Consider the following 12,204-nt stretch of genomic DNA (forward strand, 5'->3'; position numbering starts at 1 on the left):
GCAACTCTGTCTGATGCAAATAGTGGAGTGTATTTGCATCAGACTTGCACAAGTGACAAGTATTTATTTAGCTAATTTCATAACACTTAAACTTGTTTATATATCATCAGTCTCATCACATGTGCTGCATTTTACCAGTGTTCCAAAGACAAAAATAAATGGCCTACCAGCTGCTGCTTTCTCAAGGTTGTGGTTTACTTGGGTATAAACAGTGAGAGCAAAGTGATTTAAATATTACTGCACTCTGTAGGTTCAGGAGATCTGAGGGGCTGCCACAGCACATAGGCAACACCTGAAGTGCCAAGCCCTTCCTAGTGGTGTTATTTGACTGGGCAAAAAAATCCTCTTTCCATTTGGAACCTGCACAAGCTCTATTACCAGCTGCATTCTACTTCAAATATTAGCTGGGGGTGGTGGGGCTGCTTACAGCTGGAATATATCATAAAGCAGAAAGCTATTAAAATTCATGGCAGCCAGACAGTGTGTTGATCCTACAAAAATGGGGCTTTATGTTTAATATTTCTAATTAAAAGGAAAAAAATATAGTTCAATCCACTTTTGTTGTCTTCACCTCTGTCTAAAGCAAGTCTGGGTTTTCACAATACTTTGGCAAGGAAACACAGCTCTGCATTTCAAACATATAAAAGCCAGCAGTGTAACTGCAACAAAATCCTTAAGCTTGCAGGCATAGGGGCCTCTCCAGGAATGGCTCCATATGTCCTTGAGAGGATCACAGAAGCAATAAGGCTCAATCTCAATTCCACATCACCTCCATTTGAGCACCTCCAGTTAAGAGCCCCAAACAAGCAGGCTGGTAAAACTCCCTGCCAAAGAAGACAAAGGGGAGAACAAACGTGAAGGTGTATTTGAAATTTCATGCTGACAAAAGTTTTTCCAAATTTTAAATGCTCTCACTGGCATTGGGAGTGGAAAGAGAAAGCCATGAGTACTTAGTAAATGTATTTCATTGTCTGTAGGTTTTAATGTGGTGCAAAAAGCCTGAAAGCTCTAATCTGAATAATAAGAGGGCTTGGAGTGAGGGTTGTACTTATAAATACAGCAATTGCTGCTCGAAAAAGTAAGGGAAAAAAATCAGCCTAAAAGAATGTATCAGTAGTGAAATGAAGCAATCAAAGCAGACAAGAACTCCACATGGATCTAAAGGTGACCTCTTCTGAAAATCCACCCCTACCTTGCTCATAGCAGTCAGGGCAGGGTCACAGGCTGCATCCAGGTCCTGCACCAACAGCTGGATGCTGTTGGAGATCACACTGCAAAAGAGGGAAAAAAAAAAAAGAAAAAAGAATCAAGCATGAGTTTTAGAATCACACTGAGTAAAAGAGTGCCAGAGCTGGAGTGTTTGACTGTGAGAGGAGGAAAATCCTCCACTGGCTGACAGCAGCACTGTGATGGGAATGCACACAGCTACAACTTGTGCTGAGGAGGAGCTGGGAAATGCTGCAGGGAGCTGCACAATGGTTTAAAATGGGCTCCAGGGGCGACAGGATGTTTTTACAATTGACCTTTCTCTGTTTAAACACAAATAAGGGGTTGGGAATCAAAGGTGGCAGATGAAGAGGAGAAATCCCCAAGTATAAAGCCCAGACTGGGATTCAGCTTCACATTTAATCCAGTCTGTGTAACACCAACATTTTATCATCTCTCCATTTATTCACAGCCAATATTCTACTGCTCACAGGAACTTGCACAGAGGATTTTAAAAATGACATCTGCATGAGTTCTGTGTCTCCCATGTGTGAAGATGAAGGCAGATGTCTTATTTACACTATGTCTAGGACTGCTGCCATCCATTGTTTGAGTTCCTGAGACATATACCAGACTGAAGGACACATTAGTCAAACACATTTCCCTCCCTCTCCCCCCTTTATTTTTTTTTAACAGCATGATATTGCTTAGAGACATATTTAAGGCCATCATACTATGATGTGCATAGAGGTGCAGCTGATCCTAAAACAACAGCCAAGAAACTCTGCCTGCAGCAGCTCAGACCCCTCAGGGGCACAGGACCAGCACTCCCACTGCAGACAGCTTCTGCTAGGAGCAAGCACTGATTCTGTTTCACTAAGCACAGTTTTTAAAAACAGTGTCAACTTTAAATCTGCCACAGACGCGTGTTTACAACCTCAGGATTATATTTGTAAGAAGTGGATTTTACTTTTGTTCTTTCTCATGATGGTAGCCCAGATGAGAATCACAGGACTGTGAGAAACCTGAGCAATGCTTCCTCAAACCACCTTTCCTCCTCCTCATTGTCTCTGTGAAGTTTTGGATACTACTCTGGGGTTCACTGTTCAAAATATTTGTAAGTGTCCACCTTCTCACTGAGCTATGGTGTTACACCCTTCATTCCCTTTCCTACAGCTGCAGCACATAAAGTCTGCAACAGGATGCAAATTAAAAGACTTCCTTCAAAGCAATTAATTTGTTTGTAAAGGCAAACTCATCCAAAATTAGTTGGAAAAATCAGTATGTGAGATGAAGCAACTACAGGCTTCAAGTTACACCATCTAAAGCTTGCATTGGGATAAAAAAAGCCCACGACTGTTTCTGCTGGTGCCTCTGCTTGTGCTGGGCACTACAGAATCCCCTCCCTGGGGGATTGCACCAGGCCAAGGGAGGCAGACTGAAATAACCAGCCCTGCAGGGAAGAGCTGTGCTTCAGCATCGAAGAGCAACACAAAGCTCTGAGTGATGGAAAGTGACCCCAGCACTTGTGTGTCCATGCTCAGGAGTCTGCCAGAAGCTGGGTCACCAAGTGCAGGCTCTCACCTGAAAGCCACAGAACAGGGAGAGAAATCCATTTGTCTGCATTTCAGAATGGTGCTGCAGCAGGAATTGTGCTGGGAACACAAAGGATACGACATGCTGAGAGGGTTTGGAGACAGGTTCACCCCAAATCCTCACCCCAGGCAGCAGTGGGTGACTCCTCACACAGTCCCTGACATGCACAGAAGGGATGGATCAGGAAGCTCATAAAGGCCACAAAGAAACAGTGCAGCAACTGCAGTGAGCCCAGCACTTCAGGGATTCTCTGAATGCTGCCCATAATTTCACAAAACAGATCAACAGGGAAAAGATGGATTGCTGGATTTACATTACAGTCATTTTTCTTTTGTTGAACATCAAGAAGTTCTCATAATTTCTCCCACTTTCCTAAAGGAACTGCTTTGCCACTCCATGGATAAACCCCTCCTTTTCTACACATTTAGGGTGGTTCTGCACTCTCCTTTCTCTGATAGAAGAAACACTTTCCAGGGTGCAGAAACAGCGTTTTATCACTTATTTTATGACTGCCTAACAAGACATCAGATCCCAGAAGAAACCACTTGTTTGATGTTGAACGAGCTAACGCCAGCGAGGTTTATAGCTCTGACTTACACTGACAGAAGGCTGGACAAAGCCCTCAGCTGGAACAGAATGAAAGCCAATTAAAAGCCTTTGTTACAAGATATATCAGCCCTGTCAGTTGGACTTTAAACCTGTCCAAAGCAGCAAACGTGAGCTATACATTAAACAACTTACAGAACACTTCACATTGGCTGTCTGGGACCCACCACCTCGTGAGGCAGCCACTGTGGAAATCCAGCAGCCACTTGAGGTTGCTGGTTCCTGCTGGCAAAACTCACCCCCAACTCGTCTGTGCTGAGAAAACCCCATCTTATGGCACATTTGATTTCTCATTCCCTGCTACCTTGCTTGCTTTGGCTGAGTGCACACAGCAACCCTGAATTTCAGGCTGGGATTCACTCTTAAAAAGGTCTGAGAAGAGCCTGAAGGGAAGGGAGTCTCTGCAGCCTGGAATGGAGCCTGGGACCATGTGAAAGAGCTGGATGGAGATTCAGTGGGATCCTGTCCACTGCAGCAGGAGAGGAGGAATCACAGGAAGGAAGTCTTCTAAAAAATTATCTTACTGCAATCTGGGCTGAATCTTTGTTTTAGGGAGAGGAGGAGCTGGTGACAGGGATTATTTTCCCAGTCTTGCCAAGATATTCTTTTGTCTGATAAGAGGCAAAACAACTTTTGCCTCAATTTTCTTGTCTCAAAAAATACATTCAATCTGTCTGTCAGGGGTGGAGAGGAAAGGATGTTAGAGCAAAATATTTTTAGCACCGCTACATGAAAAGTTATTTTAATGAATGATAATCTTCTCTCAATTATAATCCCCAAATATAAGATTGGTTCAGTCTTTTATGTCATCTGAAATGGGGTTTGATCATACTGACAAGGCTGCTGATTAACAGGGGGAAGTTAAAGCAGGAAGGAATGTTCTGAAATAGCTTCCTTTCTTGAAATGTAACAGCCACCTCGCCGAGCTGCCAAGATGCAAATGATGTTTCAAATGGAAACTCACTATTTCCTTTCCCTTTTCCAGTGCTCTTGCTCCTTTGGCTTGGACCATGGGGAGCAGCTAAAGCCTGTGCTAGTGCTGCTCTTGGAGCAGCCAGAGGATACCATTCCCTGAGCAGGGAATGTGCCCAGGCTGTGGATCTGGGTGGATCCTGTGACACCGGGATCTCAGGATTGTTTTTACTCCAGCACCATCTGGCTGACAAAAGGGGATGTTTGACACATTTTGGGGGGAGGCATGTGCAGGACATACATGCTGAAAGTGTCCATCTCTCCTGTCAGGTTGATTCTCTCCATTAGGCTTGTATCCACTTTTTCTTTCAGCTTCTCTTCCAACTGTTGGGAAACAAAACAAGCAACAGGGAGATCAGGTTTCTAACTCAAAATTATCGTTCTTGAAAAATTATGCCCTGGAAAGGTCAGCTTCTTCAAACTTAATCTGTGACCAAATTATATCCAAAATTCATCTAGTGACACTGGAAATCTTTCCTTCTTGGCATCCCAGACCTGTTGATTTGCCAGGATGGCCCATGGTGGCTCCATGTCCTCAAAGAATTAAATCTCCAAGGTCAAATATGTAACTCTAGTATGACATGCTACTAGCTTAACACTGTGGCATCTGTCCTGCTAATAAAGATGTTTCTCAACACTCTGCCTGTGCCCAAACTGCAGAGGAGGAGGAGGATTGCCAGACCTAGTGGTGGAGAGGCCTGGATACAGCCAAACATCACAGCTCATTCCTGACCCATGGCATTTTGGAAGCACCTGAATGTAACGAGCGGCGTGGCTGCAAATCACATCAGCATAAATTCCTCCTCTCTCCACTCCACATTGCCCCAATATTTCATGCAAGCATTTTCCCAAAAGTATTTTGAATTATTGTTGTGCTTTTTTTTTTATGAAGGAGAGATCATGAACCGAGAATCTTAAAAAAAAAAATTTGGTCCCAAGTCCAAAACAAATTATGTAACAAGTAGAAAAGGATTGAACCCAAAAGTGATGCTGCAAAGCAGGATTACAAGCAAATTACTTTTCTCAGAAAATCAATACTTTTCTTTCTTTGAAATACAGAATGAATAATGTAAAGCTCAATAATCAATGGATTTTTTAGTACTTTTGGCTGTCCCAGTCTCCACAGTAACACAGAAGAGGGGCTGGTGCCTCCTCATGAAAACTCACCTGCTGGGTGGTGGCCAGACAATATTCTGCAGTGCTCAGGATGCTGCAAATGAGGCAAAGTTCTTCTAAAGTAAACTTTGCCACTTCAGAGCCTTCCTTTTCTTTCAGCAAACTTGTGATGGTGAGCCCACCACTGCTGCTGGTTGTCCTGGGGGAAAACAAACAAACAAACAAACCAGATAAAACCTGTGAGGTTTTTGAGAGTACAGACACTCAAGGTGCAAAATTAATGCTGGATTTTAATGCCATAAAAAGGCTTTATGAGCACAACCCAACACCCTGTGCAATACAGGGCATCAAACCCACAACTGCTATTTTGGTGAAGGAATTTCTTTTACAAAGAGCTTTGTACCAGATCTTCAAGCAAAGGACAACTCACTCATTGACAAGAAAATAGATTAGGATGCAAGTGGAACACAGTCTTCCCCAGGTAGCTTCACCTTCACTGCCAGTTATCCAAAATCTAATTAAAGATTACAGAAGAATCTCAGAACTATCAGGAAACTTGTCATATTTATCTCTGCAGCACTAAACAGCTGTCCACATGCATTTGAGACTTTGGCAACCTGTTTTAAAAGCTGATGGTATCAACAAAGTAAATTATAGAAGATGTGCCTCCCCCTCTACTGTCTTCCAGTGAGCAACATTCATGTATCAACAAAGAAAGACTCAGAGCAGTTTAGAGGCAGGAAATTCCCTACCTCTCAACTCTTTATAATCCAAATCCATTAAAAAAAATAGGACAGTGATATTTATCTTGGACAGCAAAAATGGAGCACTGAAAAAAAGTGGATAAAGAATGCAACTGAGGTCTGATGGAGAACACACATTAAATTTATCTTTCCACTTGTCTGGATGGAACCCTCTCCCCTTCCATCTGTGAAAGATTTTACTGGTTTCAGAAAGTCATTCTGCTGCTCCCAGGTTTACAAAGGAAACAAACTGAAGATGTTAAATGGCAAATAAAATTACCTGCAGTGGAGTTTGGCAACATCTCAGGAGCACCTTTAGCCTGTACACTGATCCATACTGGTGCAAACTCATTATGATTTCCTTTCACTGGATTTACATCTACAGATCTTATTTATACAGAGATAAAATGTTCCAGAGCAGAGGGAGGTACAGGGAAGCACTTCAGCATCTCAGAAATAAGCCACCTTCATTATAAATTACCATATAGATGATGTTGGGCTAAGGCAGCTGAGAATCCCAGTATGAGCTGGTTACCCAAGCAGCAATTCTGAAAGCCAGGCCTCTCTGAAGAGACTTGGGCTGGCATTTCAAAAGGAACTTCAAGAAACTGCAAATCTGACTGTTAATCAAAGCCAAACATGAAGCTATTCTCCAGAGGCCCTTAAAAGAAAAAACAATGTGTGACTGCTCATTTGCCCTCCTGCTTTTTTCTCTGTGCAAAAAACTGAACTTTGGAGAAAACCATGAAGTAAATGGAGTGATCCTGCTGCTACCTGGGGTGTCTGACAGGGAAATGAGTGTTCACAAGGATATATTTCTCAATTATCTTTACAAATCATCGGCTCCTCAGTGCAGCGGCATGTCTGCAGCACTGGGGGTGCCAAACTCACTTGGGCAGGTTTCCAGAGAGGATTTTCCAGGCGTATTCCCGCAGGTATTTCTGGAAGATGGTGGTCAGGGCTATCATGGGCTCCCCAGTGCTGAGCTGGGAGCACTGCACCATGCACTTCTTGTAGTACACAAAGAGGTCAGCACAGCTGGGCAGCACAGCTCCTCCTTCATCCACGTTGGGCTTGGGGGGACCCTGAGCCTTGAAGTCAGCCACAAACCTGTCAATCAGCTCTCCCAGATTCCTGGTGTGGGCAACAAAACACATTTGAGTTTGTTGAGGGAGGAACTGGGAGTGAAAAGAGGGAATAATTCTTAGAATGAGATGCCCTGTCTCTTGTGACACCAGCAAGTTCAGGTTTAGCAGCTGGGTATTCCCAGCCCTTTCTTATCTCCCAGCACAAAGCTCACACAATTCCACAGCCCAAACCTTTTGTGCTCAGGAGTTTTAGTGGCAGCTTCAAATCTGTTCTCCAGCCACACATAAAAGCTCCCAGGTCTGCCAGGACTCTGTTCAGCAACATTTGATGCAAGTGCATTAAGCCTGCGCTCAAGTTTCATTCCTGGCACCAGGAAAAGGAACAGTCAGGCTTCCCATCCCAGCAGACCTCAGGGAATGTGGATTTTGAAGGGATGTGCTCAAAATGGTGTGTGCCATTTGCCATTTCTTGGTCCCATTTGGATACCACCTGGTTTTGCACAACTTCACACATCCTTTAAAGAAGTTTTATTTAGCATGAGCACAAAGTGCACTTCCTACTTAGACTCTTTTTAAAAGCACAAAAAGCCCTCTTATTGTCTCCAGTGATTCATTACAGCCTGGTCCTTACTCAAATATTTCAGTCTTTAGGCAACAATAAACTTCACTCCATCGTTTCACCAGGACAAAAAGGCTTTTGAGCATGGCAGAGGGCCAGAGCCATCAACACAGGACCAGAGAATCTTCTGATCTTGGGGAGTTCCTCTGGTCCTACTCCTCCAGAGACAGCACATCCGTGTTGGACACCAAGCCCAGCTCAGCTCCACGGAATAACCTTTGCCAGATGCATTCCAGCAATAAACCTCCTCCCCCAGGCACACTCACACACACACAGCCTTCCTCAAGGAAGCTTGGATTTTGGGAAATAGGCCTTTCAGATGAGAGGTACTCTGCTGACCAGAAGGAGTTCCTGTATTTTATATTCCTAGTTTGAATCTGGTTTTCTCACAGCTCTCCCCTTCCCATGGCACAACCTACACCTTTGAGGGCTGTGCCACGATCCAGGGCTCCTAAGGAGAAAGCCAAATCCTCAGGAGAATGGCTGAGACTCTGCAGCACATTCTCACCTTTACCAGTGAAAGGGGGAAAACCTACCAACAACAACTTTCCCCCAGCTTCTACCCCATTTTGCTTTCCCTTTTGTGAAAGAGAAAACCCCCGATGCCAGAGAATCAGAGAACCCACAAGTCAGAGAATTCAGAGAATCAGAGAACCCAAAAGTCAGAGAATCAGAGAACCCACAAGTCATAGAATTCAGAGTACTCACAAGTCAGAGAAGTCAGAATCAGAGAACCCATAAATTAGGGAATTCAGAGAACCCACAAATCAGAGAATTCAGAGAATCAGAGAACCCATAAGTCAGATAATTCAGAGAACCCACATCTCTTCCCTGATAAACTCAGAGGTTGTTGCCTCATGACAGGTGATCTGCTAGGCCAAACTTATCTCCAGAACTGTGCTTGGAATATCAGGACTCTCAGTCATGGAGCAACACTGGTCAGCTTTAGCCAGACTGTTGCAAAGACAAGGAGCCCCTTTTTCCATGCCTATTGCTCGAGCTCTGATTCCACACTCCCAGCTCCTCAGCTGTGTTACAAGCACTGTAAAAACATCAGGCTGCTCCAGTGATGTGATAAATCCCCAGGCTGGCAGCAGCAATTGAAGCATTGATTGTGTTGGGCCACAGAGAAGCAGAATTGACCTCCCTCTGTAGCTGTAGCAGAGCCAAACAGATGGCTGCTGCAGGAGGGCTCACACGTGCTGCAGCCTGCAGATTCCTGCAGCTTCTCCAGGAAAGAGGACGTGGCTCACTCCTTGTCAAATTCAACAGCTGCATCTCCACCTCTGCATCTGTGCTGGGCTCCAGCTGGGCAACAAAGTGGAGCTTTCTTAGCAGTCACCAGTCACTTGATTTTTTTTTTGCCTTCTCTCAGTCTCAAGACACGGTCAGGAATGTCAATGGCTTTTGTTTCTTTATGCTTAGCCCACATGTTCTCCTCTTCTCCGAGGCAAAGTGAAATGGATCTGCATTTTCCTGCTCCCCCAAGGTCTTGTCAACTGGGATGCAGGAGAAAATGCAGCTGTTCAGAAGAGCTGGGAGAGCAGTGCTGGGGCTTCACGCTTGTTCTGGTCCCAACCTGGATATAGCTGCCCATCCAACCAGGCTATGGGACTGCTCCTGTTTCAGAATGGCACTGGTGCAAGCAAAACATCAGGGTATTGTGCACTAAAAGAACTAATACATCATTAAATCACACCTTGGTTGATGGCAAACTTTCACATGAGTCTCAGCTAGCTCAAATATGATACCAAGGCCACAAATCTTCGTGTGGTACAATGGGAGCAGAGAGAGTCTGGCAGAAAAAGCTGCTGGGAGATGAAACATGCAGAAGGCAGGAGAGCTACAGAAAATGAGCATTTTCTCCACAGACTCTGCGGAAAAGCTCCAAGAAAATTCTCTGGTGGTGCAGATGTGGTATTTCCTAACAGTAGCATATTTATTGGGAGTGAGAACTTGCCAAATCGAACCAAGAGAAAGAATGAAATGAAATCACATAAAGGGAATTCTATTCTGCTCCTTTTCATTCCTGCATTCCTCTTCTTTTGTTTTTTTCCTTTCACTCAACCTATTCAGGGTTGTTCTGCACCTCTGGCAATCGGGAGAAGAACCAAGAACTCACGAGCAGCAGGAGAGAAGAAGAGGGTGCTCAGGAAACTGCCCAGGGCTGTGGACAGAGCAGTGGCACTGACACACCTGGAGCACTGCAGAGCAGTTTCCATGCACTGGGGATTTTGGAAGCCCCTCTGCTGATGAGGCTGCAAACACACAGCACAAAGTGATGTTTTCCAAGCACTCTCGACTCAGACGTGCCTTTGAGCAGATTTAAGGAGGACTCTGCACACTCTCAGCCCTGCAGAGCTGACAGAGCTCTTCCTCCTCTCCAGCACAACAGCTCAGATCATGTCTGTGTGCTCCTGCTGCTCCAGCTGACCATGAAGGAGAGCTAAAGATGCACATCCCAAAGGGGCAGGAATCAAATCTGCTTTGCTGGTCAGAAATGTGATATTTACTCTGCAGCTGAGGGTGGAGAGCAGCATCTTTAAACTCCTTCTTTCAGGTGTCTCCTCTAAAACTGCTGCAGATTTTGGCACTGTGTTTCTTTAAATGGGTATGGAAACAATTTCTTGGCAGAAAAAGTCCAGGCTTTTTTCTGCCACAGATTTAAGGCAATGATGAACCAAACTATTGCTCTCACTATTCAGAGCTCAAACATACAATTAATGATCTAAGCAACATCTCATTTTCAGACACTGGCAACACATTCCTCAAAAGTTCAAAGGGAGAAGAAGAGAGAAAATCGTGAAGGAAAGCAATTTTTGGCAGTCAGGGGCAGCATGGGGAATACTGTGGCAGTTTTTCTTTGAACTCCCTGCAGCTTGTGGCTATAAAGATAATATAAAACATCTCATGATTGTAAAGGAAAAGGAGAAGGAAAAAAAAAGAAGGCAACTGAAGGGGCTAGGAGCACAGTGGGGTAGAATTACCAAAATGGGGATTAAAATGGCCCCCAGTGAGAAGGGAAGAAATACTCAAATAAGTCTGTGCTCAGTTGGCTGAGGGCAGGGGGGAAATATCAGTTTCCCTTTGTTATACTGCAGAGCAGAACCTAAACCCAGCAGGACACAGCACTGTGCAAGGTTTCAGCTATTTAATGACTTTTTTTTTTAAAGCATAAAAAGTTGATGGGACATGGAAAAGCTTTTTCAAGATGCTTATCATGGAGTTTGGATAAAATCAGGACTCTACAAGCCTCGAGTTAGACATTCTCTCATGTGTAAAGCCTTGGAAGATAGAAGAGCACACACAGATGAGAAACACCAAGTAGGCACCTCCTCCTTTCCAGCCACTAATCCGTGCTAAAAGACTAAATTGAACCTTTTTCAACTATTTCCTGTCTCAGGTGGCACTGCAGTTGTTACTGAGATGTTATTTAAACCCTGGTGTAAATGGAGGTGCACAAGGAAATGTGGTGAGAGCCCTGAAAACTTCTCAGAGCTCGAAGCTGAAAACTCCTTTCATTCCAGTTATTTTGCTGCAAGTCAAAGAGGAGGATGAAGAAGGGTGCCAGGGATTAAAGCCCCTGACAAAGTCCCAGTCTGTGAGCAATGATAATGTTATCTACAGCAGCTTTCATCTAAGGATCTCCAATAACTTACCCCTACAAAGCAAATCTTGCAAGTCCTCTGCCACGAAGCCACATGTGTATTTTACAGAAAACCCAACCCTATTATTTGTGGAAGACACGAGATGAAAGAAAGACACATGTCTGCAGTGGGAATTGCAGAGGCAACAGAAGTAATTTCAGGAACTCCAAAACTCTTCCAGTGAAAGGCAGGGGCACCACCCCTGCAGCCCTTTGCAATTACACACAAAACCAACTCCACAGCCCTCTGAACACTCATTTTCTCCAAGCACAGGCCTCACTCAAAGTTTCTTGAACCACAAACACTGCTCCTGTTGAAATCAGGCAGCAGAGTTGCAATATATTAATTTTCTGCAGCTTGAGTACAGAATCCAGCACAACCTAACACATCCAAAAGCAAACAAAGCCTGAAGCTCAGGCTGGTTACTCACTTGTCCTGGGACTCGATATACACATAAAGGTGAGGCTCAAAGCACTTGGAAACAATGCCATGGAAAGGATTGTCAGGGACCTTTGGCTTCTTTGGCTGCAAGGAAACATTCAGAATGTTGGTTCAAACCTACCCTGTAAGACCTTGAAGGAACAGCAATGCAACAGCACAGAAGGATTTAA

The 12,204-nt window shown here is 44.3% G+C and overlaps 1 protein-coding gene across 5 annotated transcripts in view; it reads right to left on the reverse strand.

Annotated features, from left to right (window-relative positions):
• The window catches only part of VPS53 (VPS53 subunit of GARP complex), a 63,318-nt gene that overhangs the window by 17,428 nt on the left and 33,686 nt on the right, over positions 1–12,204 (reverse strand). For all 5 annotated transcript variants that reach the window (XR_014949544.1, XR_014949543.1, XM_021524902.3 and 2 more), the window contains 5 exons: positions 12,024–12,118; positions 7,131–7,373; positions 5,548–5,695; positions 4,622–4,704; positions 1,193–1,271 (listed from right to left, as the gene is read on the reverse strand). Coding sequence is in view for 3 of the 5 variants with exons in the window: in XM_021524902.3 (XP_021380577.3) it covers positions 1,193–1,271; positions 4,622–4,704; positions 5,548–5,695; positions 7,131–7,373; positions 12,024–12,118 (648 nt within the window). In the remaining 2 variants the exon portion in view is untranslated. The remainder of the gene's footprint in view (positions 1–1,192; positions 1,272–4,621; positions 4,705–5,547; positions 5,696–7,130; positions 7,374–12,023; positions 12,119–12,204) is intronic.

This window comes from Lonchura striata, chromosome 19 (assembly GCF_050655825.1).
Source record: "Lonchura striata isolate lonStrDom1 chromosome 19, ASM5065582v1, whole genome shotgun sequence".
NCBI lineage: Eukaryota > Metazoa > Chordata > Aves > Passeriformes > Estrildidae > Lonchura > Lonchura striata.